The 27,242-nt window shown below is 36.1% G+C and overlaps 1 protein-coding gene across 1 annotated transcript; it reads right to left on the reverse strand.

The window, feature by feature from the left end:
- Window positions 1-12,242: 12,242 nt before the first annotated feature.
- Window positions 12,243-14,477, reverse strand: LOC149233538 (bark storage protein A-like). Its single transcript, XM_089379790.1, has 6 exons — window positions 14,071-14,477; window positions 13,916-13,983; window positions 13,631-13,786; window positions 13,254-13,463; window positions 12,963-13,142; window positions 12,243-12,776 (listed from the first exon to the last, which is right to left on the reverse strand). The coding sequence occupies exons 1-6, from the start codon at window positions 14,303-14,305 to the stop codon at window positions 12,603-12,605; spliced, it is 1,023 nt and encodes a 340-aa protein (XP_089235916.1). The 5' UTR covers window positions 14,306-14,477; the 3' UTR covers window positions 12,243-12,602.
- Between the last annotated feature and the right edge of the window lie 12,765 nt (window positions 14,478-27,242).

Raw genomic sequence — 27,242 nt, forward strand, 5'->3', positions numbered from 1 at the left:
TTTCAACAGAAATAGTTTCTTGCCCAGATTTTTTAGGATATGAAACATGCGAAGATGAAAGAACATGCTCAGGAGATTTTAGATTAGGGATCCCTGAGCGCATACCCGTTTCTTCGACTTCTGGCGGAATTTGACTTGCTACGACCTCCTTTACGAGCTCTTTCGCGGCTGTCTCTTCTTTCTCATGTTCCTCCACAGCAACCGCCGGATGATTGACGGCTTCCTGAGTATCCTCTAGACTTGGAACATCTTCATCCACCGGATTTTTGACAATCCCCTCTGTCTCCATATCCTCTGTTCCTAGCGGCTCAGTAATTTCATGCTCCACGGATATCTGAATATTATTATGGTCATTTCCTCTGTTAGCTGAAGTCCTCCTAAAATGACGCCTTCTCCTCAGCTGTGAGCAGTTTTTTGCCAAATGCCCGTATTCGTGGCAGAAATGGCATCTGAAAGGTAAATATTCATAGTCTAGAGTCTGTTCAAACACGAGTTCTTTGTACTGAAGATTTATTTTTTGCGCCAGGCCTCTACTCGGGTTAAGGAGAGTCAAAATTCGCGCCATCGATCTATCCTTCGTCTTCAAAAAAGACAAATCTGCCTCCAAAAAAACCCCCAGCCTATTCCCAATGGATTTTAAAACTTCTTCTGTCCACAAGAAAGATGGTAATCCCGGAGCTCGCACCCACACAGGGAACTCCGCCGTTCGCTCCTTGAAGGCATCAAACAAGGGGTTCCATTTCTTTAACAGTACAGGAATGTTTCCTATGTGCCAATGGCGATGGAAGACCCATTCGGCCGCGTCTTTATCAACAAAACAAAGCCTGAACCACCCCTTCCCTAAAATTTGAGCTTCAAACTGTAGAGGTCTGTCTGATACAAAACATGTCTCACCCCATTCTTGAAGAAATTTAGAGGAGAATTTCTTGCCTCTAACTCTGCCGACCAATGTACAATCTGCCACCGCTAACGTTTCTTCTATTGAGACCTCCATCCCCAGCACCAGGTTGCCCTCAATCTCCTGAGATCCAATGGGTCTTTGCTGTTTTCTTTTTGCACCTTTGTTTCTTAATTCTTTCACCGAAGATCCGAGACCCCTTCGGTCATCATTTCTTTCTGGAATAGTCTTCTCTATGCCCCCTATAGTTCCTATCTCCGGCAATGACGGGGATTGATCCGCAGTTCCTGCTTCAGTATTCTCTGAAGGCTGGGGACCTATTACCAGTCCTTCAGGTGCTGTCCGTTCCCCCACTGGATGTTCTCCGCTTCCATTTATATTAGACCCATTTAGGGAAAAGGGTTCTCTTGGCAAGGAAACCCTTGAAAACGAAGGAAAGCCCCCTCGGATCCTTGACCTGCTATATCCAGCCGAAATCCCTACATTAATAAAGTCTTCAGTACCCTTAGAGGGCGTGTCTCGAAACAATGATGCTTTGCCCTTTGAATCTGATGGCAGCCCTTCCTCATCTGGCCCCCTGTAAACTATTTCGCTTCCCACCTGATTGGAAGCTGCCGGAGTGAAACTATTGAGAGTCGTTCTGCCCGCTTCCTTGTCTTTTTGCCTAAACAGTGACGGATCTACCTGTGTTAAGTCCTCCAATCTATTCCGTTCAAAAGCCCCAAAGTAGTGCTCCATATTCTGAACGGTGATCTCCTTCCCCCACATTGAGAGGATATCCTCCACTGCTGGGTTCAGATCTACGAAATCGGCGGGGCTACCCATGATTACAAAACGTTTCAATATAAATGCTTCAGCCGATAATCAACAGTGATTAAACTTTACTGCTTCTTGTGGAGGAAGATCGGAAAGTAGGCGGGAATCAATCTGTAATCGCCTGTGTTAAGGTTATAAACAACCCGACAAAAACCTGTCCCGATCCAGAAACTCCCGTCTCCACCTGCCAGGCGCCTTTGAGACCTGTGCCGGCATCTGTTCGCTGACTTCTACCCGTTCAAACTACCCGTGGCCCGAGCGTGGTTTCGTCTTGGGCTCTGGCTTCAAAACCCTTACCAGCGCCATCGCTCCAGCTCCACCCTCTCAGTTTCATAAAAATTATATTGTTGATACTACATTATGTGTAATTCATTATATGTTTACTTGACATGTAACATTTAAAATAAAAATATATTAATAATACAAAACTATTTTACTATAATAATTTAAATTAAAAATATTCATATATTTTCATTTTTCATTGGATTCCATTCTTATTAGTAGTTCATATATAATATTTTAAAAATATTAATAACATTTTTTAGTGTGAATTATAAATCAAATTTTCATTATACATGTTGAGTAATATTATTATCATACATAACTAAAATAATTCTATATATTATACAATATTATATAAAACAAGAAGTGAAAATTAAAAATTTCCTATAATTACACATTTTATTACTGTTCAAAACTAGCATAGATTCATGTTAACTCCACATTTATTCAAAGTTTATAGGAATTTAATCTCTCTAGATGAAAATCTTTCTTGAAGTTTTTCACTCAAAAAGAGGTTTGCATTTTAAGAGATTTGATGTGTTTGGTAGATCCCAAGTTAAGATGGATCTATGCTTATTTAAATTGTTAATGTCAATATTATTTTATTATTTTTTAAATGTAATGTTAAGTGACAACATCTCCCTCATATTGGGATGTAGAGGGTGCCCCTCTCAACATAACACAAATAACTCAATCTATGTGTGTATAGAAAGACATTATATAAGTAGTCTTACTAGGTGACAAATTCACCTTGAAAATATAATTTTTTCTGGCACTTTTTTGGAAAAATCTAATTAAATTTTTGGAAACTCATTTTATCATTGTCAAACTATAGAAATTTTAAGTGACCCTGGGTTTTTGAGGTTGCGAATCTTTTCTACCTTCAAAATATAGATTGGAACACTTCTAAATCAATATTTTGCAATAAAAAACATCTAATTCCACTGACAAAAGTTACCATCTCTAGAAGCCTCATTAGACAACACCCATATTATATTATATGATATATATTTTTTACTTTTGAATATGAGGGGACATATAATAAGATTGCAATGTGGAGAATGTAAATTATAAATAACATATTTCAATGCAAATTACCTATATATTATATAAAACAAGTGAAAATATTTTTTTTCTTATAGTTAAAACATTTTATTAGTGTGTTTCTCAAAACTAACATAAAATCTTTGGAGGTACAAACATTTCCTCAAGGTTTGCATCAAATCTTTGGAGGTGCAAACCTTTCTTCAAAGTTTGCACTCAAAAAGAGGTTCATATTTTGAGAAATTTGATCCCTCTTCATGCTTAATAGATCTAGAGTTAAAATAAATTTATGTTGTGATGCAGGAGCATCCAGCTAAGGGCACCATGCTCGGGTGTTGGTCTCAGCTAAGGAGAATATCTTCATCAGTGTTTAAATTTCATTTATGTTTGTTAATTAAAAACAGCATTAGGAACTTGTTTTATGTCATTGTCAGTTAATAGGTATTTAGGGTTAGCACAGTTAAGTGGAGGTGGTTACAACCACACGACTGTCTGGTCTTTCTTTAGTTTATTTTTACAATTATTTACTTTTGAAAAAAAAAAAAAAACAACAGAAAAAAATATATTATCTTAGTATTCTATAGAACGAGCAAATTAAAACAACCAAATAGTTATCAATTGTATAACTGAAGAAGCAACTACAAACAGTTTGCATAACCATATTGTAACTTTACAAAACAGAGGTACCACAGTGTGGAGAGGGTTCGACATTTTTCAGTACATAAGAATAATAAAAAGAGATATATTTTTCATTCCTGAATCCATCTGTCAAGTACTGTGTTATTATCTAATTTTCTATCATCTGTAATGTAAAGACAACTGTAACATTTACCAGGAATCCTTCCAGATTAAATAGAGATGAAGTTCCAGTAATCAAACGACAAGCAGAGATACAATTTCAAAAATCAAATACAGACAGAGGCATAATATTAACGTGAAGACTGAGCAAACGGTTCTAGTCATTTCGACAACCTACAGAAGTACCAGAGTGCGCTACAGCCGAGGCCGTTCGATAAACAAATACAACCACAGAGAAGAGCATCCATAAAAGAGGTAACCCTATACACCAAAAGTCTTTTCATTCATCTTTAAAAAGTATTACAGTATCAAAACCTGCATATAAACAAGTTCTAAAGTCCAGCGACCCTAAGGCCGAACAAACCCTCCCCCGGGAGCAGAACAGAGAAATGAGGGTTAGGGTTATAACCCTGGAATCATTACAGACTATTGAAGAAACAATGACATCAAATACAACTGAACTCGAAGGCCTAACTACCATCAACCAGATAACGATGCAACAGAGACCTAGGTCAACTGACTACCCTACAGAAGGAACAACTAAAGAAACCCTCGACTAAACGAGTTGCAACAAGGAATGATCCTACCAGTTCCGGTCGAAGGACGAGCTGGGTAGCAATCCAACCAAGAGTCACAACGACCTGCACAGAAACCAATGACAAAACATTAGCATCGCCGCCTAAAAGCTAAAGGGGAAGAAAATGGATAACTGACAGCAAAGGAGAAGAACCGCCGAAAGAATTTACTAGTTCAACAGCCAACGTTGGACGAAGAAACCCGCACTAGGGTCACGACCATCACAAGAAACCCTACTCGCAAGGAACAGTAACTATTAGCACACAAGAAAAACTGTGAATGCAACATTTAGCAAAGAACGAATTCATACCTTGCCGAAGTTGAGCGAAACGCAGAGGAAAGGGTCCTTTTGAGGCCGCAACCTGCGTTCACAACACGCAGACAAATCAAACAACCAAATAACCATATAAGTAGCTGAAGAAACCATTAAGAAAGCTCAGCAGAACGCGTGAGGAACGAAGGAGAGACAGTGAGCACCAAACCACCGAAAGAGCAGAGAAACCCTCACAACAAAGCCAACAATCGAGTGACAGAGCCGAGCTAACGAGAAGGTGAACATAAACACTGAGCATAGTTACCCACTTACCAACAGAGAAGCCATAGTCGGCACGGACAGAGCATCGGCTTGTAAACAGTTACAATCACCCACAGAACTGCAGAGCTCTCACACCAAACAGAGCAGAACAAAAATGACGGAGAATAACAAACAAACTAGGGTTTAGCCAAGAGCGGGAAGGAAACCCGAGGCCAAGACAACTGTCCTCTCGGCGTACAAAGCAATCAATACAAACATCAATGCAACCCAAAATATCAGTGCTAATTCTTGTTTAACAAACTAATTATATGATCGTTGACTAAATCATTTGCTAAATAATATTGTAGTGATTAAATCATAAGTCACAGGCTAGTCCCATCATGATTAAATTATTGTTGACATTATTCTTGAATTTCAAGTGTAAAGACATCTTAAGAATTAAATACATTATATAATAAAATCATTAAATTTGAATTTCTATCACATCCTTCGCATGGTAATATCTTCCACATTTACTATAGTACTTAATAGATTTAATATTTTTGAATCTGTGACAAATTGGGATGGTAGACGAAGCTATAGAAAACACAAACGTTAGTATCTGGATATCAAATTCATGCCTCTTTAATTAAAGTGTTGTGTTAATGGATTCTTGATTAAAACCTTAGATAATGTATCCTGAATGTATCTAGAAGCATATTTTAAAATGCATGATCATTTTATTTATGTCATTTCTGTCGTGTTATGATGTGACTCTTCGAGTTTTCAATCTCCCACAACTATGAAAGCTTCCATCTTACAGTAAGTGTTGGAGTTGCTTCCTTTTAGATGGGGTTTAATACTTCCTTCACCACAAAGCCAAAAACCAAATCAATATATGCTCTAGTCGTGTGATAACTTATTTCAATACAAGTGAAAATATATAATCAACTCTATTTATTAAAAGTAAGAATAATAAATAAAATATTTATCTATTCCAATGGTAAAGAAGATGGTAAAATTTATATTTTTGAAAATATATAATTAATTTTATTTATTTAAAAATATAAATAATAAATAAAATATTCATGTATTTAAAAGTAAAAATAATAAATAAAATATTCATATATGGGTAAATATAAGTTAATTAATAAAATTTACATGGACAAATCTATATTTTTACTTAGGAAGAAAAAATTGTATTTCCATTTAATTAAAAGAAGAAGAAAAAGCTAACTTTATATATATATATATATATATATATATATTCTTGGGTCTACTCCGGTTCTTGAGGATCTAACATATCTGTTGACGAACTCGGCATTCTGATACGGAGGCTCGTATTCTAAACTATATATATATATATATATATATATATATATCCTAAGGGTCTGGGGCATTCAAGTAATATATAAATCCTCGATGAACTCGGCATTCTAATACAGAGGCTCACATTCTAAACTATATATATATATATATTCTTGGGTCTGCTCCGGTTCTGAGGCTCACATTCTAAACTGTATATATAGCCTCGGGTTTGCAGCATTCAAAACAATCTTCAATGATCTTGGTTCTATCGACGAACTCGGCATTCTAATACGAAGGCTCACGTTCTAAACTATATATAAATATCCTGAGGGTCTGTGGCATTCAAGCAATATATAAATCCTCGCTCGCCCTTCGGTGATCTTGGATCTGTCGATGAACTAAGCATTTTGATACGGATCTAACATATATAAATACTTGGGTCTGCGGTATTCAAGCAATATATAAATCCTCGCTCTGATTCCGAGGCTCGCATTCAAATAATAAGGGTCTCTTCAATGATCTTGGGTTCGTTGACGGCGTATACATCTTCTGAACTCGATCCAATCAAGTCTGTGGGCTGTGGTGGGCACGTGCGATCTACAGACAGGGTTGATATCAGGTGCACACTTTCCTTATCTTTTTCTAATACATATTTGCTCATATATTTTCAAGTATGAATATTTCACCATAGCTACCAAAGATTACCAAAGGCAGACCTAGCACAGTTACTCTACAAGGCCTTTATGAGTATATAAAATCTTTAGAGAAACGTAGAGAAGAAAGAGAAGTCAAGCTACAAACAGAGTTAGAAGCCACGCTGGAAAATAAATTTGCATCTCTTGAATACACAATCCAAAAACAAATAGAAAATAAAATAGAACTATTGGAGAATAAAATGGTGGCAATAGAGACTAGGTTGCAGGTTATAGAAAAACAAAACCAAGATACTAACCAAACATCCCAGTAAGGAGATGCTTTAGAGAGCCTTAAAATGAAGGACATGATTAAAGAACTAGAAGAAAAATTTAATAGCCACCTCACCCTAAATAATGTGGTAGATAAATAGATATCAAACCAATTAAAGATGAAACGAACAAATTAATAGAATTAGAACATGAACGTAACAAAAGGGTCTTGAACTTTATAATCTTCGGCTTAAAAGAGGAGGTAGATGAGGATACTTTAGCCATAGCCTAGACAGAATTACATAATAGATTACAAATTGAAACAACGTGTCTCACAAAAGCAACAAGGTTGGGGAAATTAACTGAAAATAAAGGAAGACTGATCCGAATAAAGGTGAGCTCTACTAATCATAAATATGACATACTTAGTAAAACCTCAAGTATAAAAGGAATAGGAATATTTATAAATGAAGATCTCATCCTAGAAGATCAAACAGAATTAATAAAGGAGGTTCAAAAGGTAATAGAAGTTAGAAAGGAAGGAAAATGGGCAATAATCAGAAATAGAAAAGCCTTTATTCAAGATAGAAACCAAAAAGATAGTACTAAATAGCAATTCAACATGCTCTGGATTCTTTCTTGGAACTGTCGAGGCTTCCCATGGAATAAAGGCCCCAAGCTAAGCTGGATCTCAAATGATGTTGATATTATTTTGCTTGTTGAAACTTGGGAACACAAAGAATCTAAGGTCCCTAACATAAATGGCTTTACGCTATGGTCTACCTGGAACAAGCGATCCTCCCATAGAGGCATTGGGGGAATAGATTGTCACATTAAGAAGAACATCTCCCCCCATGCTAGGATTTATAAAAACGACCCTTACAACCAATATAGTTGGATAGAGATCACTGACATTAATAATAAAAAGACCTACATAGCAATATGTTATTTTCCCCCCATCAATTCTAACTTCTACAAGAAGAAGAATCTAGATAAAAATAGTCCTTACAATGGTTTGGAGAATGATATTTCTAGCCTAAGGAATGAAGGTGATATGCTTTTAGTAGGTGACTTTAATGCTCGAACTTCAAGCAAACAAGCTATTATTCTAAGCAACCATTCCAACCCTAATCCTCTTTGGTTGGACGAAGACCCTACTCTAGCTAGTAGGTACAAAAGGAGCTCTGAAGACCTCGGGGAGAATCTATTTGGGTTGGAGCTAGTCAAGCTCTGTAGTGCTCAGGATCTCATAATTTGCAATGGTCTAAAGAAGTGGCCCAATTCTAGCCAAATGCCCTGCATCCATGGGCTTGGTAGGAGTGTGGTAGACTATGTTATTTCTTATCTCCCTTTATACAACGAAATAATAAATCTTGACATCTTAAACGATCACGAGCCTGACTCTGATCATAGGCCTTTAATTATAACTCTCAAATTTGTCATGCATAGAGATCCCATAGAAAATAATCCTTATAGCCAAAAGAACTTAATATTTGATAGAAATAAAACTGATCTCTTTCTAAAAGAGTTAAAAACTAATTTGCTTCTTTTATCTAGTATGGACAACATAGAAGACCTCTACCATAATTTTACTACAACCCTCTCGTATTATATTAACAAGTTCTCAATTGAAGTTTCAAATAATAAAAGAAATAGCAAAACCAACCCATGGTATGACAAAGATTGTAAAATGCCAGGAGAGCTATTAAGGAAGTTGTTGATGAATCTCTTAAAATGGACAAGATAAAAAAATACAAAGCCCTAACTGAAAGGAAAAAGAGGCAGTACATTCGTAAAAGACAAGAGAATCTCTTACACCTCTCTAAGGTAGCTCCTAAGAAAATTTGGAGACAGATTTTGACTAAGAAAACTAAAGATAATAATAAAATTTCTTTACACGATTGGAATTCCTATCTTAAAAAGCTCTATGAATCTCTAAATGTCATGAATAACTTTGAAACCCTGCCCACAACAAAAGAAGTTTTCTCTCTAGAAGACATTGATTTTGGGGTTAAACGCCTGGCTAATAGGAAAGCTAAGGACATTGAAGGTTACCAGGCGGAAATCATAAAAATTGGAGGCCTTGTCCTCATCCCCCACATCCACAAGATTTTCAATCAAGCAGTCAAGCAAGGGTTCCCTAAGCTATGGACTGAGAGCCTCATTATCCCTATTTTTAAAAATGGGGATACAAATAACCCCACTAATTATCGGACAATTATGATCAACCCTCTCTTAACTAAGTTATATGGTAGTATTTTGGAAAAGAAGTTCAACATATGGCTTGAAAGTGAAGGTAAGAGGGCTGAAGGCCAAGCAGGTTTTAGAAGGCATCACTCAACAACAGACCAACTCGTTACGCTTAGGATCATTGTGGAGGAATGTCGTAATGAGAAATCCAATCTCTTTTGTTGCTTTGTGGACTTTAGAAAAGCTTTCGATATGGTTCCTAGAAACAACCTTTGGAATAGATTAGAAGAGCTAAAGGTTTCTTTCGAGTTGAGAGTTGCCGCTATTAGGTTATACGAGAATGTAATTGCCAAGCTAAAGAGCAATGAGGGGTGGTCAAAAGATATCAAGTGTAATATTGGAGTTAAACAAGGTTGCCCCCTCTCCCCTACCCTATTTGGCATTTACATTGACAAGCTTGAAGGTTATGTAGAGGAAGCAGGATGTGCTGGCACAATCTTAGCTGGGATAATCGTCATCCTTCTTCTCTATGCTGACGATATTGTTCTCCTCACAAGGTGTCCATCTGATCTTGATAAGCAACTTAGGCTTCTTAAGGATTTTTGCTCTACCATGGCTATGATTGTTAACACTGACAAAACAAAAGTTATGATTATCAAATCCAAGAAGGACACCTATGCTAATTTTATGTATGACAATAATAACTTGGAGGAAGCGTATTCTTACAAGTACTTAGGAATTGATATTCAGCTCAACTGGAACTATAGCATTGAGAAAATGATTAATGGGGGGTGGAAAGCTTACTCTGGTCTTGAAAATAATTGTAAAATGGCAAACCTCGTAATGTGGGATAAAAAAAAGTTCCTCTTTGAAACTTTAGTCACTCCTGTTATCTTATATGGATGCGAGGTTTGGGGTTGCAACATCTCTAGAGAATCCTGGAGAAAGATTGAGCAAATCCATAAGCACTTTATAACGTATAACCTGAAAATTAAAAGCAATATACCCTACCCTATTATCCTTATAGAAGTAGGTCTTTCCCCTATCAAGAACCTAGCTATGACTAGGCTTCTGTTGTACAAGCATAAGCTCAATAACATAGGAGATCATAGACTTCCTAAGCTAGCTTTAAATTCCAGCCAAAACCTACTAAGGCTCAAACGGGGGTGGTATAAAGACATGAGGGCCTGGTTAAACCATTGGGAGATCAACGAGAATGATGCATTGCAAAACATTAATAACATTAAAAATATTGTTACTTCTAAGTTCAAAGAAAAAATGTGGTGTGAGAAAAATTTAACAGCTAAAAGAAAATTAAGTTATTATAAGAAGGTCATCAACCCCACCCTAGAAGATCAAAAGTATCTCTCTGTTTTAGCTAGCTCAAAGAAGAAAATTAATATAGCGAAGATTAGAACGAACTCTCATGAACTCCATAGTGAAACAGGTCATCGGGCAGTTCCTAAAACACCATGCATGGAAATGATCTGCCATCTCTGTGAATAGGAACATTGAGGATGAAAACCACTTCCTCTTAGAATGCCCCGCATACAACCACATTAGATCTCAGTTTCATAATCTTTGTCGCAATACTGACCTTCCTAGCCTTTTACGATGTCAAAATTATAGTGAGTTTGGGAGGCTTCTCTCCAAACTTTTTGAGCATAGGAATAAAATCTTAAATCAAACTAAATAATTTGTTTCTTTAGGTCCGACAGACCAAAGTTTGGTCTCAGTGGACGTTAACTATCATCATCATCATCATCATATTCCAAAGTAACAATAATTTAGATTGCAAGTCATCATAAAATGATTTAGTAAAATTGATATTAAGTTTTCAGATTTTTTTATAATAAATTGTAGGGATTCAAAATTAATACAAAAAATAAATTGACTTCCAACTTTGTAATAAGTGTTGGAGTTAGTTTCTTTTACATAGAAGTGAATTAGTAAAATTTATGTGGATAGAATCTGTATTTTTACCTGGGAGAAATAATTTGCATTTCCTCTTGTTAGAAAAAAAAAGTTCATAATGAGGATTTAATAGTTGTAGGAGAGAAGGGGAAATATTTAAATGATTTTATAAAGAGGAATTTAGATTAGCATTAATTAACATTTAAAGAGAGAAACAACAACCATATCTAGATATCTAGAATTTTAATTCAAATATTAATAATATGATGTAAATAACAAGCCTATAGGGTTTTTGTATATGAGCATGAGCTATAGATTTTAGACATAACCTAGATAGCAAGTCATCATATATTCCCAAGTAAACATAATTTAGTAGAATTTATGTTAAGTTTCCAAAAAAATATAAAACAAACTATAAATATTCAAAATTAATACAAAGAATAAATTAATGTTATTATTCTTCACTACAGGGGCAATGAGGGATTCAGCACCATTCTAATATCTTGTTAATAAAAGACAACAGAAAAATTATTTAACCTAAAAATAAAAATTGTTATTCCAAAAAAAATTAATAATCAATTAAATTATTCAGTACAAGGGCCATGAGGGATCGAGCACCATCCTAATATTTGAGTGTCCAAAGGTTTAATCATCGGTGCAGTGAAAGATCAAGCAACATTCTCATCTTGAGTATCCAAAAGTTGAATGGTGAATGGGTTGTTCTACAATGAACTGCACACCTTTTAGTGGGATGGCTCTTAACAGTGCAATAAACTACATGCTCTTTGTTTGGCAGTGCCTTCACGGATTCATTGTAAAACCCTGGATTGTTCTTTTAAACTTCCCTCTCAAGACACACTTTAGCTAAGGCAGCCTAGCTAACATGGGAGACAATGGGACTATCATACCATTGCATTTACTTAGGAAAAGGCTTTTGCAACTTTGTATTTCTCTTTAGTTCATTAAATCAAAGATAGGCTGTATAACTTGCTGCACATTGAAACATAAATAAACAATAGCAAGCAACTTTGAACGTGAATATTCAGATTGCATTATATGCCATACCATTTGTAATTGGGATATAGTCTTTGATTTGAGATTTATTAAGCATCCAAAAGAATACTTCTCCTCCACTTGGGCTGTGAAACCCTTAGCTTCTAGTAGTGGAATTATTTTCTCGCTACAACCCTATAGTAGTGGAATTATTTTCTCACTACAACCCTAAAGGAAGACCAACTCAATACAATGTAAGTGAGATTTCCAATGTTACATCAAAATAAACAAGATTTATTGTGCTACAGAGTATAGTGCATGCAGTCGCATTTACTCTGCTGTATTGATCTCAGAATTTGTGTGACTATGTAACAAGAGCAGATTTGGGCAATCTCTTAATGAACTCCAGTGTAGCCTTGACAACGTTCCTAGCTGCCAAGGGCCCAAAAATAGCGATCGGATTCTCCCCTTGCTGGGATCCAGCCAAATCAGACATCCCTCTGAAAACAATGACATTCAGTTTGTTTGACAGACAAGTCTGCAAACACCCACAAAAATATCAGTATATGCAACATTTATCAATTCACCAAACTCCAATCTAAAAATTCAGCATGCAGATACTACCCAATCTACCAGAATACATGAAGAGAACCTTAAACAAACAGCATTCATAGCCTACTCAGGGTTCAAGATGGGAATTTGTTTTATTGACTGATCAACTTACTAGAACTACTGCTGCACTCTCTTCATCCACAGAAGCCACTTGAAAATGCTTGAAAAGAAACTCTCTGTAAGGACCATTATCTATAAAAATATTTGCAGTGGAGGCCCTCAGCCCAGCAACCATTTTAGCCGGCCTTGGAAGGCAAACAGTTGAGTTCAAACATGATGACAGTCTAATTCCCTATAAACAAAAGCATGTATTAGGTGTTGAGAATGGCTAGAAATATGAACTGAATATGTGTACATCACTGTGCACAAAAATGAACAGAAGAGGCAGAGGTATAAGGTTCACCTCAAATTTTCTTGCAAGTTCAAACCACTGTGAGCTCGTTTTGGCCCAGAGTAAGTTTTCGGGCACATTGGGTTTCCCTGATTCGCTGTAAAACTCCTCGGGTTGGTAAGATATCTTTCCCAGACTATTAGTTTTCTTTCCTTGGGGCACATTGTAGTCCCCTATTACTAACCTTCCCACACTGACTGCCTCCTCCGTGTCCTCTAATTTCTGTAAAGATAATAGACTTCTGAAATTGCTTCACATTTTTTTAAAAAGGTCTGACTACTTTCCCACTAGTAACCTTCCTACACTGATTACTTCCTAACAGATATGGGTACAATTTATAATGCCTGGAATGTGAATGACTGAGAAAATGCAATTAGAAATAAGGTTACCAGCCACTCCCAGATTCCAGTGTGGGCAACATATTTGGGGACTGTTACATCCCCGATTGAAAGAGAATTGTTTGCATTGCCAGCAATACCAAAATGCACAACTCCAACTATATTAAACAGATCGGACATCATCTGAGTCGTTACACCTGCATTCCACTGTTACCAAGCACTGCAAAAACTTTATCTTCATCCCTCAACCACCATACAAGCAAAATACTAATGCATCCAGTGATTGCATAGACATTGATATTATTAATGGGTTAAAAGGGTTTGGGATCACAGTACCATTCCTACACCGCATCTTACATAGATCACCTTTTTGCCATAGATTGTTCCAATCCGAAATCTACGACCTGCTCACATTTAAATCAATCAAATGAAAAAAGCCAATAGATTTGTCACACTAGACAAACTTGGGAGATGAGGGGCGAATATGGTACCAGAAAAGTCGAGCAATGGGTATTTGGGATGAGGCTTCAAAACTTTTGTGGACATGAAGGCAGCTTCTTCTGGTGGATACACAGTGACCAAACCAATCCATGGTCCTTCTTTATTGATCTCACTGGCTATTCTGAGGGCCTTCTTGTTCCTAGGAAGAGATGAACCCCTCTCATATGTCAATGACAGCGCCATTACCATAACTGTAACACGAAGAGTCAGTGCTTTGAATTCCATACTGTCCAGCCACTGTAATATGATTGTAATCCCTGCTTCTGATCCACGCACGAAGCCTACAAATCCCAAATCAAAGAGAACGGAGAGAGATTGGGTATCTGACAAGAAGGATGGAAGTCAGTCTCCAAAGCTTTAGACTGCCAGCACTCAGTTGGGGCGCATTATCCTTTAGAAAAGATAAACGACTGTACATATAAAACAGCCGACTTGTGGATAATACACGTATTCTTCTTGGGGTTAGATTCGTGCTTCAGTTGATAAAGATGTTTTAAAAATTCGGCCCAAATATATGTTTTAAAAACTGGAGGTAATTTTGGCTTTTTGTTTTTATAGCTTTTTTAAGTCAGAGGTAACTTAGTATGGGTTAGGTAACTTAGTAGGGGGAGATGTGGCAGGGGTATTTTTATTTTTATTTTTGTAAATTAGTAGAAAAACATTTTAATTAATATAAAAAGTTTATATAGATAGTATATGATGGTCCTATCATAGAACTAGACAATATAGTCTTAAAGATAACCATGAAATAAAGTAGAGAACACATAGAAAACAAAAAGCTAGAACCATTGGAATCGGAGGGCTTGGAGCTGATCACGAGTGTGTCTTTTATAGTGTCTATAAAAAAAAAATTTCAAAAATTATATACTTTTATATGAAATTTAAAATTTCATATCACAATGTTTTATATCTCATAGATTAATATAAACAAACATTTTAATTTGGGTTGAATAAAAATTTAGGATAGGAAAAATGTTGTAATGTTTATAAACATTTAAATGTTATTCTATTAAAAATTATATACTTCCCTATTAAGTTTAGAATTTCATATCACAATTATTTATATCACATAGATTAATATAAATAAATATTTTAATTTTAGCTCAATAAAAATCTAGGATAAGAGAGATGTTATCGTGTTTGTAAACATTTAATATCATTTCAATACAAATTTCTTTTAAAAATTATAAACTTTAGTATTAAGTTTAGAATTCCATATCACAATTCTGTATATAATATAGATTAATATAAACAAACATTTTAATTTCGGCTCAATAAAAATTAGTAATGTTGTAGTGTTTGTAAACATTTAAATGTTGTCTGAATAAAAAAATCTTTCAAAAATAATATACTTCTGTAACAACCACTCTCGTTGATTTTCCATGTAAAAAATATAAGGCCAAGGTCATGGGACACATATTTCAAGTTGAATTGTGGGCATAGATTATAGTGGGGATCACTTTCAGTTTATTAATGACTATGAAAATTGGCAAAGGCAAAGAGACATTAATTTACATTTTATTTATGAAATAAAGGAAAATATGAGAAAAGGGAGGTGAAGAGACACAAATTTGCATGAGAGGGAAATTGAAGGAAAAATGAAAGAAAATGAAGAAAATAGAGACATCAATGATAAAAAGGCACCTGACAGTCAGTTCAGAGTTGTTGCTCATTCTTTGATCAGGTTCAACAAAGGAAAAAGATCAAGCACTTGGACAAGTAAGCAAAGGCAACCAAAGGAAGGAAAAGGATGAGCAAGGAAAGCAAGGAGATGGTTGGGTCAACAGCTTCAGCTGGAAGATTTTGTAGGTAATAGGTTGCATGTGTGATCTCTTAATTGAGGTGTGAATGCATGGTACATGCATTTGTTTATTTGGTTCATTTGTTGTCATTGGCATGGGTTTTGTCGAGTTTGACAGTGGAACAACCTTGCGTTACCATTTCCTGGATAGCCATGGTGTGATGGGATTCATTCCTTAGTTGGGCTTTGAATTGCTGCAAGATTTTGGAACTAGGTGAGGTACTCGCAAGAAAATTCCCAAGGGTTGGGGGTGGAGATGGTTTTCTCCAAGAAGCCCTCAACAGGTGGGTGGAGATAGGAAAATTCCTCAAGGTGTGGTGAAGAAATTCCGAGGCATTCAAGATTGTTTTGGTTTTGTGATATTGTTACTAGTTTTGGCGAGATCGTGGTAGTTTGAGTGTGGGGGTGGTTTAACCTTTAGACTCCCTTGGTTGTTTATGTCTTGATTTATCCCATGAGATCCCACGTTCATGCTTGGAATATGGCACGAGGGTGATTAGTTGAAAGAAAGATTTGGTTTAGCTCAATCTATGGTCGGGTGGTACGTGAAAGTCCCTAACATAGTTGGCTTTTGGATAAGTTAATAAGAGTTATTTTTCCATTTTACTTTATGAGAATTTATACTTGTTATTAGGTGGCTTTGATGGTTGTTTTTTCATGGTCAATATTTTGATTATATGTTGGTTATAAGCATTTTTCTATAACATGTTCTAGCCATGGCTCTTATTATGCTTTGATTAGTTGATGAATGGTTATTGAGTGCATGGATTAACAAGTGTTGTTGAAGATTTGGGGAAAAAAGTGTTGTTGAAGCTACTTGAGAGGGAATTAGACCTTCTTGGTGATTCACAACTAAATAACAAAGACTTATACTCAGTTATACATTCAAGACATGTAGTTTACATGTTTACCATGTGTTTGATGAAATTCCTAGTATGTTATGGTTAGTTTAGGTCAAGTATTTTATTCAAGTTTGTATATTTAGCCTTGTAACAATATCATTTATGATTCTGGAAAGTCTTAGGCAATTTTAGACAGTGGTATGGAGGCTGGCTTGGAATTGTGTCTCGGATCTCTGGACCACACCCTTTGAACTGAGCAAGATGGGTCACAACTGCATGGAGGCAATGTTGTGCATGTGGTTGGGGGTCTAGGTCAGTGAAAAGAGCCCCAACCTAGGGTTTGATCACCTGGGATGGTCCTTTTGCCCTTGAGTGTCTTGTAGCCCTAAGGGATGATTGATGTCAATGGTCAGCTTGTAGGCCCCACTTCCTTAACTGGAGCTTGGAGGTCAGGTCATGTCATAGTAACTCTTCGTCTTATGTTTACCCAGACAGGCTAGTGAAATTGGGTAAATGTGGGGGGGCATCTTACAGATTGGTATCAAAACTTCCAAGTAAAAAAACATGGGATGGATGGGCTAGATGCATGTTGTTATGCATGCATTTTCATGGTTATGGTTGTTGTGCATGAGGTCATTGTATGCAGTTAGTGATATCATGCATGATGTCGACATGTTGATATGAATATGTATATATATGTATCGTATTAATATGGAATGACTTCTGCAGATGTGATAGTCTCCCTGAGACACATTGAGGTATGAGTTTGATTATGTTGTCTATTTGGTTTAGCTAACATGGTATGCTTTCAGGAAATAGAAGATCAAGGATGAAGAGTAGAATAATGGACTATGGTTCACACGACTCCCCTTACAAGTCTAATGCGAAATCTATGAAATGGAAAAGTGGCATGATTATGTGGTATGCTTTCAAGTACAAATGTATGAGGAATAGAAATCAAGTTTTGGAAAGTGTGGTTAATTTTAGTAATATCTTTGGAGATCAGGCCATTATAGTAGCTACCTCCTTCTACCTTAGTGTGGACCATGGATAGTAAGGGGTTATGTTTACAGGTTGTTTGAATGTTTGATTAATTGCATGATATGAGTATGTGTCTATAATATTGCATGAAGGAATGATCTTGCTTTAAGACGATTTTACTAACATAATATGCGTTGAGACAGCTAATATGCACTTGAGTGCAAGTGGGTGCTAGTTGTAGTATTATGACTAATGACTGTGAGTTGATTGCAAATTATGACATGGTTGTTAGTCTTGGTAAAGGTTGATTTCAAATTAATAGACATGATGTCTTGATATTTGGAACATGTGACTGACATGTGTGAACAATTGTAGGGAAACATGCTTGGTATTAGCATGACAAGGTAATAATTGATTTGTTTATATAACTAACAACTGGGTGATGTGATAACACATAATAAGACTTAATTGCAGCAAGGAAAAAGGTAAAAGAAGGGAATTGGGTGAGAATTCCTTTAGATATGTTTGGAAACCACAATTCTAAAAGAATGTGTTCTTTGCATGAATACAGGAAGTCTTCTTAACCTTGATTTGTATGACATTATATGGATATGTGTTACATTCAGGAAATGTATTTGATAGTTAAAACAATTGGTTTTGAGTTATGTCTGGATTTGTCAAGGAATTGGAGTCCCTTGAGAGATGATATATGTACGTGTTCAGTTACAAGGTAGCGTGCCTGGCACAACAAGGTAAGGTAACTTGTATTTTGTTATATTTATTTATGCATTGCCAACTATGTGTTTATGGGAGTATTATGCGAGCGATTGCATCACAAAAGAGACTGCAATAAATATTGAATAAGGTTTGGGTTGGGATTTCCTTTGGAAGCACTAGGAACCATGGGGTTGAGTCATGGTGTTTCTTCTAGTTTTTTGCTTTCGGTAATTTGTGATTTTTTTGCACTTGATTTGCATTTTTTTGTGTCTGGTGCATGGTCATTCAACTTTGTTTGTGGTGTCGTGTTGTTATTGGTTTTTCTTCTTGTTTACTTTTTGTTCTTGCCTTTTTGTGCTTTCTGAGTCTTGGGAATTGGTTGGGGAAAGAGGAAATTTAATGGAGCTCGGGAAGAGCTGAATGAAACCCAATAGGTAATGTAAGACCCAGATGAAGCCCGATCCATGTATAAGGGTAATTGAAGGCAAGAATATGACAACCAATTGGATTGGTTGGGTACATTAGGGTAAATGGATGATGGAAGGAAAATCATGAGAAAGGTAAAGGGAAAGGTAAATTGAATGGATTTGAGGCGTCAAATGCCTTGGCTGTGTTGGGAACTATTATTCTCAAGATTGTGCATGTTGTGCACGAATAAAGGGAATTATCTTAACCTTGACCTTATGATATCTAGTAATTCTGTTGTGATCATGATTTTTCGGTGTATATATATGTATACATGTATGTATGTATGTCGTTGTCTGACAGGGTTGTCAGGGATCATTCTTGTGGAGGAATAATTTCATATGCAGGTAAATGGCATGAAGAGGTTCTCAGTATTATGAGGAATCAAGTGAGTAGAGTAGCCACGTAAAACTGTGAACTATACCTATGTTTATGTTATGGCATTAAACACTGAAGGATACATCAGTAGAATGAAAGCAGTGCAGTCTGCAGCATGTTGGGACAAGCATGGATAGTGGAAAGACACTAGAAGCAAGGTTGCTTGGTAGAGACAGTGTGGTCTTTGGATGTGTGGTAATGTCGCCATGTACATGTGATGTTGTGTACATGTTGTACATAGGGTGTCATGTACATGTGGTGTTGTGTACATGTTGTACATGCGGTACCTATGGTATTGTGTACATGTCGTACATGTTGTGTTGTGTACATGTGGTATTGTGTAGTCATCGTGTTATGTAACCAGCTCACAAAATAGAAGAAAAGATAGATGGACACCTTCAAAATTAGCCTCTTCGAGGTGGAAACCTCCTTTACATTACACAAATGAACAATTCTTGGATTATTCAAATGACTAAACCTCATTTCTATATATAGGAGTGTAAGGGGTCACAATATAATCAAAGTCAACATAGCAGTAATAACATAAGGGCCCAAAAATAACAATAGTGGGTTTCTATGGGGCACACTAATAACAATATGGGGACAATAGGGGAACAATAATAACGATAAGGGTTACAATGAAAATATTAATGGGGGAATCACTAGTATTATAGGGACCTAACACATTGTTTCACTACATGTGTATTCATTCTATTGTATTGTGTGTATGTATATATGTGTGGTATTGTACACCAGGTGTAGGTGTATATGTTGTGTTGTACACTGGGTGTAGGTGTATGTGTTGTGTTGTACACCAGGTTTAGGTGTATGTGTTGTGTTGTACATTGTGTATATGTATGTGTTGTACAATGTGATGGGACATACGGGTATGGAACTGTCTGGGCCGTTGTTACTAATATTCAAAGTTGAGGTGGTTTAATCTTTGGATGCCCTTTTTGCTGTTATTGAGGGTTGAGGCAGTTTAGTCTCTGGAAGCCCTTGTTTCGGGAGAAAGCGGTATAATCTATGGATTCTCGTGTTGCTTTGAAGAGAAGGAATTGGGTTCTTGTTGGGTTTGGAAACCAATCCAATGTGTGTACGAGATTGAAGAGAAGAGAAGAGAAGGAATTGAGTGCTTATCGGTTTTGGCAACCAATACAATGTGTGTACAAGATTGAAGAGAAAATAATGCACTAGGTGTTTTTCAGGTTTGGAAACCAATCCAATGTGTGTACGAGATTGAAGCGAAGAGAAGGAACTGGGTGATTGCCACGTTTGGAAACTTATCCAATGTATGTATAAGATTGAAGAGATGAGAAGGACTTGGTGCTTGTTGGGTTTGGAAACCGATTCATTTTGGGTAAGGAAAGGAAAAAGAACAAATGCCAAAGCAAAAGAACCATTCAAAAGATAAATATCAGCATTTTATTTCAGTTTTTAATTATGCATGTGATCTATGATGTTAGGCCCCTATACTACTAGTGTAACCCCTTATTGTTATTAGTACAACCCCCTTATTATATTTTTATGCCCATGTAGTCCCCATATTATTATTATTGTGCCCCATAGAAGCCCACTATTGTTATTATTCTGCCCTTACATTATTATTGTTATGTCGGCTTTGATTATATTATGACCCCTTAGACTCCTATATATAGAAAGGAGGTCTTGTCATTTGGATCATCCAAGAATTGTTCATTTGTGTAATGTAGAGGAGCTTTCCCCCTCCAAGAGGCTGAATTCTAAGGCGTTGATCTATCTTTTTATCTTGTTGTGAGCTGGTTTCCTAACATTTATCAGAGCTTTGGATTCTAGGGTTTCGCTGCTCCAAATAGGTCATCGTGGCATTTTCGCTATAACTTTTTTTTTCTGCGACATTTCAGAAGCAAAAAAAAAAAAAAAAAAAAAAAAAAAAAAACATTTGAGATGAAAGTGTGCTGAACCTCGGGTCCAAATTTCAGAGCTTGTCTCACTATATGTTTGGAGATATGATCTGAGGAAGTTATGGATTTTGGAAGCTTTAGAATTTAAGCTAAAATAGGTCATCGTGGAATTTTTGCTATACCTCTTTCGCTACAAATTTTCAGAAGATAAAACAAAAACCCATTTGAGAAGAAATCAGTCTGAACCTCAGCTCCGAATTTCAGATCTTGTCTCACTATATTTGCGGAGACATAGTCTAAGGAAGTTTGGGTTTTTGCAGACCCCTGAATTACATTCCAAACAGGTCACTATGGGAAAATCATCATAACTGTCTCTCTGAGCATCAGATTGAAATTTCATAAGAAGTTACAGAAAGAGGATGGATTGTAGCTTCTTGTAGATATTTTCAGATCCAGAGGTCAAACAGTGACACGTGGAACTTCATACAAGTTCGCTCTTCTGAAAAAATATATAATCAGGTCATCTTGGGAGATTGTGCATAAATCTTTCTTAGAGAATCCAATTTTGATCAGACTCGTGGCATTGGAAAGACAAAGCAGAGGACTACTGCAGGTTATGATTTCAAAATTGGAAGATCCGAAATTACAGAGTTACAGTCATTTCAAGATCGAGCTCCTAAAATCAAGAAAAAGCGAGATGAAGAAGTTTGATGGCAAGGATCCAGTAAATTGGATACTACAAATGGAGAAATATTTTGATCTACATGGTGTACCACTGTTACAAAAGGTATGTATTACATCTAATTATTTAGAACCGAATCAATTTTTATGGTATAAAGGGATTTGTTCTCGTAAACCACTTGTTACGTGGTTAGTGTTCACGGAGGAAATGATAGCACATTATGAGGATACAAAGAGAAACACCTTCTTTAGCCAATTGATAAATCTCAAACAAAAGTGTTCAATGGCAGAGCACATTGAGGACTTTCAAAATTGAATATAAGGGAAAATTATATTCCAGAGAAGCAAAGGATTGATGTCTCCATAGGGAATTTAAAGGATAACATTCAACATGAGGTTCGTCTTTGGGAACCTAATTCATTGGAGAAGGCATTCAGGTTGGCAAGAAAAGTGGAAAGCAAAATTATGGAAACAAGGAATTCTACTCCTCACAACTATAAACATGGAAGTGTTGTTTCTCCTAGCCTTCCACAACCTATAAGGGTGACACCACAACAATTGGAAGAAAAAAGAGAAAAAGGGCTTTGTAACAATTGTGATAGAAAATGCACTAAAGGGCCTAAGTGTGCTGGGAAGAAATTATTTTACATAGATTATGAAGAGAGGGAAGAAAAGGATCAAGAAATGTCAAAAGAAGAGGATATACACTAGGAACCAACCCCAGAGAAAGAAGAAATGAATCCAACCATATCTTGTAAAGCATTGGCAAGAATTAACACTCCTCAAACTCTCAAGATAGAATGACATATCAAGAAGAAAAATGTTCAAGAAATGAAAGATCACATCGAGAAAGAAGAAATGAATCCAACCATATATTGTAATGCATTGGCCGGAATTACCACTCCTCAAAATATCAAGATAGAAGGACATATCAAGAAGAAAAATGTGCAAGAAGTGAAAGATCACATCGAGCATCAAGAAACGAATCTGACCATATATTGTAAATCATTGGAAGAAATTACCACTCCTCAAACTCTAAAGATAGAAGGACATATCAAGAACAAAAAGGTTCAAGCAGTGAAAGATCACATTGAGCATCAAGAACAAGTTCTCCAACTTTTAAAGGATAATGCCACTTTGGTGTAGAATCGAATGGAACAACAGGTAGATCAACATCACAGTGAAAAATGTTTTGATGTAGGTGATTGGGTATTTTTACGACTACATCTCAAGCAAGCTATTTATGAGAAGGAAATGTTGGCAATACTACTTGCACTTAAGAAATGTCGACCTTACCCAATGGGAAGACACTTCAAGGTAAAAATGGATCATGATAGTCTTAAATACTTTTTATAACAAATATTATCTTTAGAAGAATAGAAAAATGGGTCACAAATATGTTGGGTTATGACTTTGACATCATCTATAGAAAAGGGAAGCAAAATTTTGTTGTAGATGCACTCTCAAGAAATGATGAGGATGTGGAATCTTTATTTTGTTCTATTTCTATTGTCCAAATAGATTGGATAAACGAAGCAAGAGATGAGTGGAAGAAGGACGAAGAAGTGTGGCCACTCATTCAAAAGTTGCAGAAGATCCTAATTTAAACAATATTGCCAGAACTTGAAGAGGAAGGAAAAATCATATTGGAACCTAGAGCAGTCACAAAAATAAGAACCCGACAGCTACGAAATCAAACAATTTCAGAGTATCTCATCAAGTGGAAGAACTTACCCGCTGAAGATTCCACATGGGAGGACAAGAATTTTATACAGAAGCATCAAGAACTACTCAATTGTTGAGGACAACACTTTTTGAAGGAGAGGGGAATGTTAGGCCCCTATACTACTAGTGTAACCCCTTATTGTTATTAGTACAACCCCCTTATTATATTGTTGTGCCCATGTAGTCCCCATATTGTTATTATTGTGCCCCATAGAAGCCCACTATTGTTATTATTGTGCCCTTACATTATTATTGTTATGTTGACTCTGATTATATTATGACCCCTTAGACTCCTATATATAGAAAGGAGGTCTTGTCATTTGGATCATCCAAGGATTGTTCATTTGTGTAATGTAAAGGAGGTTGCTCCCTCGAAGAGGCTGAATTCTAAGGTGTTGATCTATCTTTTTATCTTTTTGTGAGCTGGTTTCCTAACATATGATTATGATTTATGATGGTTGCATGTGATTTATGATTTTGACTTATGATGGTTTTGTTTTGAGCTAACCAGATGTGATATGTTCAAACATGATGGCAATTTATTTCCCTATAAACAAAAGCATGTATTAGGTGTTAATAATGGCTATAAATATGAATTGAAGATGTGTACCCCACTATGCACAAAAATGATTAGAAGAGGCAGAGATATAAGGTTCACCTTAATTTTTCTTGCAAGTTAAAGCCACTATGAGCTCATTTTGGCCCAGAGTAAGTTTTCAGGCACATTGGGTTTCCCCGATTCAATGTAAAACTCCTCGGGTTGGTAAGATATCTTTCCCAGACTATTAATTTTCTTTCCTTGGGGCACATTTTAGTCCCCTATTAGTAACATTCCCACACTGACTGGCTCCTTTGTGTCCTCTAATTTCTATAAAGATAATAGACTTCTTAAATTGCTTCACATTTTTTAAAAAGCTCTGACTACTTTCCCACTAGTAACCTTCCTACACTGTTTACTTCCAAAGAGATATGGGTACAATTTATAATGCCTAGAATGTGAATGAATGAGAAGATGCAATTAGAAATAAGCTTACCAGCCACTCCCAGATTCCAGTGTGGGCAACATATTTTGGGATTGTTACATCCCCTATTGAAACAAATTGATTGCATTTCCAACAATACCAAAATGCAAAACTCCAACTATATTAAACATATCATAGATAATTTGATTCGTTACACCTACATTCCATTGTTACCAAGAATTCAAAAGCTTCATCTTCATCCCTCAACCACCATAGAACACCATACAAGCAAAAACTAATGCATTTGGTGATTGCATAGACATTGATATTTTAATGGGTTTAAAAGGGTTTGGGGTCACAATACCATTCCTACACGACATCTTACATAGATCACCTTTTTTTCATAGATTGTTCCAATGCGAAATCTACGACCTACATACATTTAAATCAATCATATTGTAAAAGACAATAAATTTGTGACATTGAACAAACTTGGTAATGCATACATTTAAAAAATCAATCATATGAAAAAGCTAATAGATTTGTGACATTTGATGAACTTAGCAGGTGAGGAACAAATATGGTACCAGAAAAGTCCAGCAATGGGTATTTGGGATGAGGCTCTAGAACTTTTTTCGACATGAAGGCAACTTCTTCTGGTGGATACACAATGACTAAGCCAATTCATGGTCCTTCTTTATTAATCTCACCTCTATTATGAGCAGCTTCTTGTTCCAAGGAAGAGTTGAACCCGCCTCATAAGTTAACGCTACCACCATTACTTGAACTGTATCATGAAGAGTCACTCCCTTGAATTCCATATTGTCAAGCCATTGTAATATGATTGTAATCCCTACTTCTAATACAAGCACGAAGCCTACGAATCCCAAATCCAAGCGAACAGAGAGAGATTGGGTATTTGACAAGAAGGATGGAAGTCAGTATCCAAATGTCAGTCAAATTCGACGGCTTTAGACTACCAACACTTAGTTGGGGCACATTATCCTTTAGAAAAGATAAATGACTGTACATATTAAAAAAATTACTTGCGGATAATACACATATTCTTCTTGGGCTTAGATTCATGGGTCAGTTGATAAAGATGTTTTAAAAGATTTGACCCAAAGATATGTTTGAAAGCGAATGGTGATTTTTTTTTAATAACATTTTTATTTTTTTGTTTTTATAGCATTTTTCTGGCCACATGTAACTTAGTATGGAGAGATGTTGTAGTTTTTATAAATTAGTGTAAATATTTTAATTTTGACTCAATAAGAATTTAGAATAAAAGAAATGTTGTAGTGTTTGTAAACATTTAAAATCTATCTCAATAAAAAAATTATTTCAAAAATTATATACTTCTATATTAAGTTTAGAATTCCATATCACATTTTTTTATATCATATAGATGAATATAAACAAATGTTTTAATTTCCGCCGAATAAAAATTTAGGATAGGAGAAATGTTGTATTATTTTTAAACAATTAAATGTCATTTTGATAAAAGATTCTTTCAAAAATTATATACTTGCATATTAAGTCTAGAATTCCATATCACAATTATTTATATCACATGGATTAATATAAATAAACATTTTAAGCTTGTAGACACTGAAACCCTCAACCTTATCAAAATTTTCCTTACCACAACCTTTTTCTCTTTTAACGGGGTTTGTTATGAACAAGCAGAGGGCACAACCATGGGCTCATCCCTTTCCCTTATTGTAGCTAATATTTTTATGGAGCACTTTCAAGCCCTTGCCCTTGAGACCTTCCACCTTAAACCTAAAATTAGTGGTTTGTAGATGAGGCCTTTGCCATTTGGTCCCATGGTTTACCCACGCTCCAAAACTTCCTATCCCATCTAAAAAACATCTCCCCCCACATCTAGTTCACTATGGATATTGAAGAGAACCACTCCCTCCCCTTTATGGATGTCCTTGTCTCTCACTCCCTGGTGGTTTCCTCACTCACCAATTCTATCAAAAGAAGAGTCATACCGATAGGTACCTTCACGCTAACTCCCACCACCATTCTGCTAAAAAAGCTTCCATTCTTAAAACCCTCATCACAAGAGCCATTCAGATATCCTCTTCCCAATCCTTCCCCAAAGAAAAATCTCATCTCTCAAAAGCTCTTAAATCCAATAGTTACTCCACTTCTTAGATTAGCAAGGCCTTCGGCTCTATTTTCCATCCCCATCCTAAAAACCTCCTGAACAACCCTCCCTTAGCCAAAGTAACCCTTCCCTACATTCAAGGTGTTACCGATCATTTATCCAAAATCCTCTCTAAAAGGAACATCAAAACCTTCTTCAAGCCCCAGAAAACCGTCAGCCAACTCTTCAGATCGACTAAGGATAAAAATGACCCTATGTTAGGTCCTGAATTCTATGAGATCCCTTGCTTCTGTGGAATGTCTTACATAGGGAAAACTAATAGATCCTTTAAAGCTCGACTGAAAGAACACATGGCTGACACTTACCATAACTAGATTGAAAAATTTTCCATCGTTGAGCACTCCCATAATACCAAGCATCTTATTTGTTTTGACAAAAAAAAAATCCTTGCTTTTGCCCCCTTCCACTCCAACCAGGTCATTAGGGAAGCCCTAGAAATTGAAAACCATCCTAACAATTTGAATTGAGAATATGGCTACTAGTTAAGCCATTGCTAGAAACCCACCATCCATTTCTTATCATCTAAACCATGTCCCTCTAATGTAAAT

The sequence above is a fragment of the Pinus tabuliformis genome, chromosome J, assembly GCF_031772625.1.
Source record: "Pinus tabuliformis cultivar Carrire ecotype Pingquan chromosome J, CPIR1, whole genome shotgun sequence".
Classification (NCBI taxonomy): Eukaryota; Viridiplantae; Streptophyta; class Pinopsida; order Pinales; family Pinaceae; genus Pinus; species Pinus tabuliformis.

Bases quoted from the DNA above. Each gene is read 5' to 3' on its own strand.
- LOC149233538 (XM_089379790.1), bottom strand. From the start codon at position 14,305: ATGGAATTCAAAGCACTGACTCTTCGTGTTACAGTTATGGTAATGGCG. The intron at 13,464-13,630 runs GTAACCTTATTT...TTATCTTTACAG, and splicing joins CTGGAATCTGGGAGTGGCTG to AAATTAGAGGACACGGAGGA. The intron at 12,777-12,962 runs GTAAGTTGATCA...GGGTGTTTGCAG, and splicing joins AGAGTGCAGCAGTAGTTCTA to ACTTGTCTGTCAAACAAACT.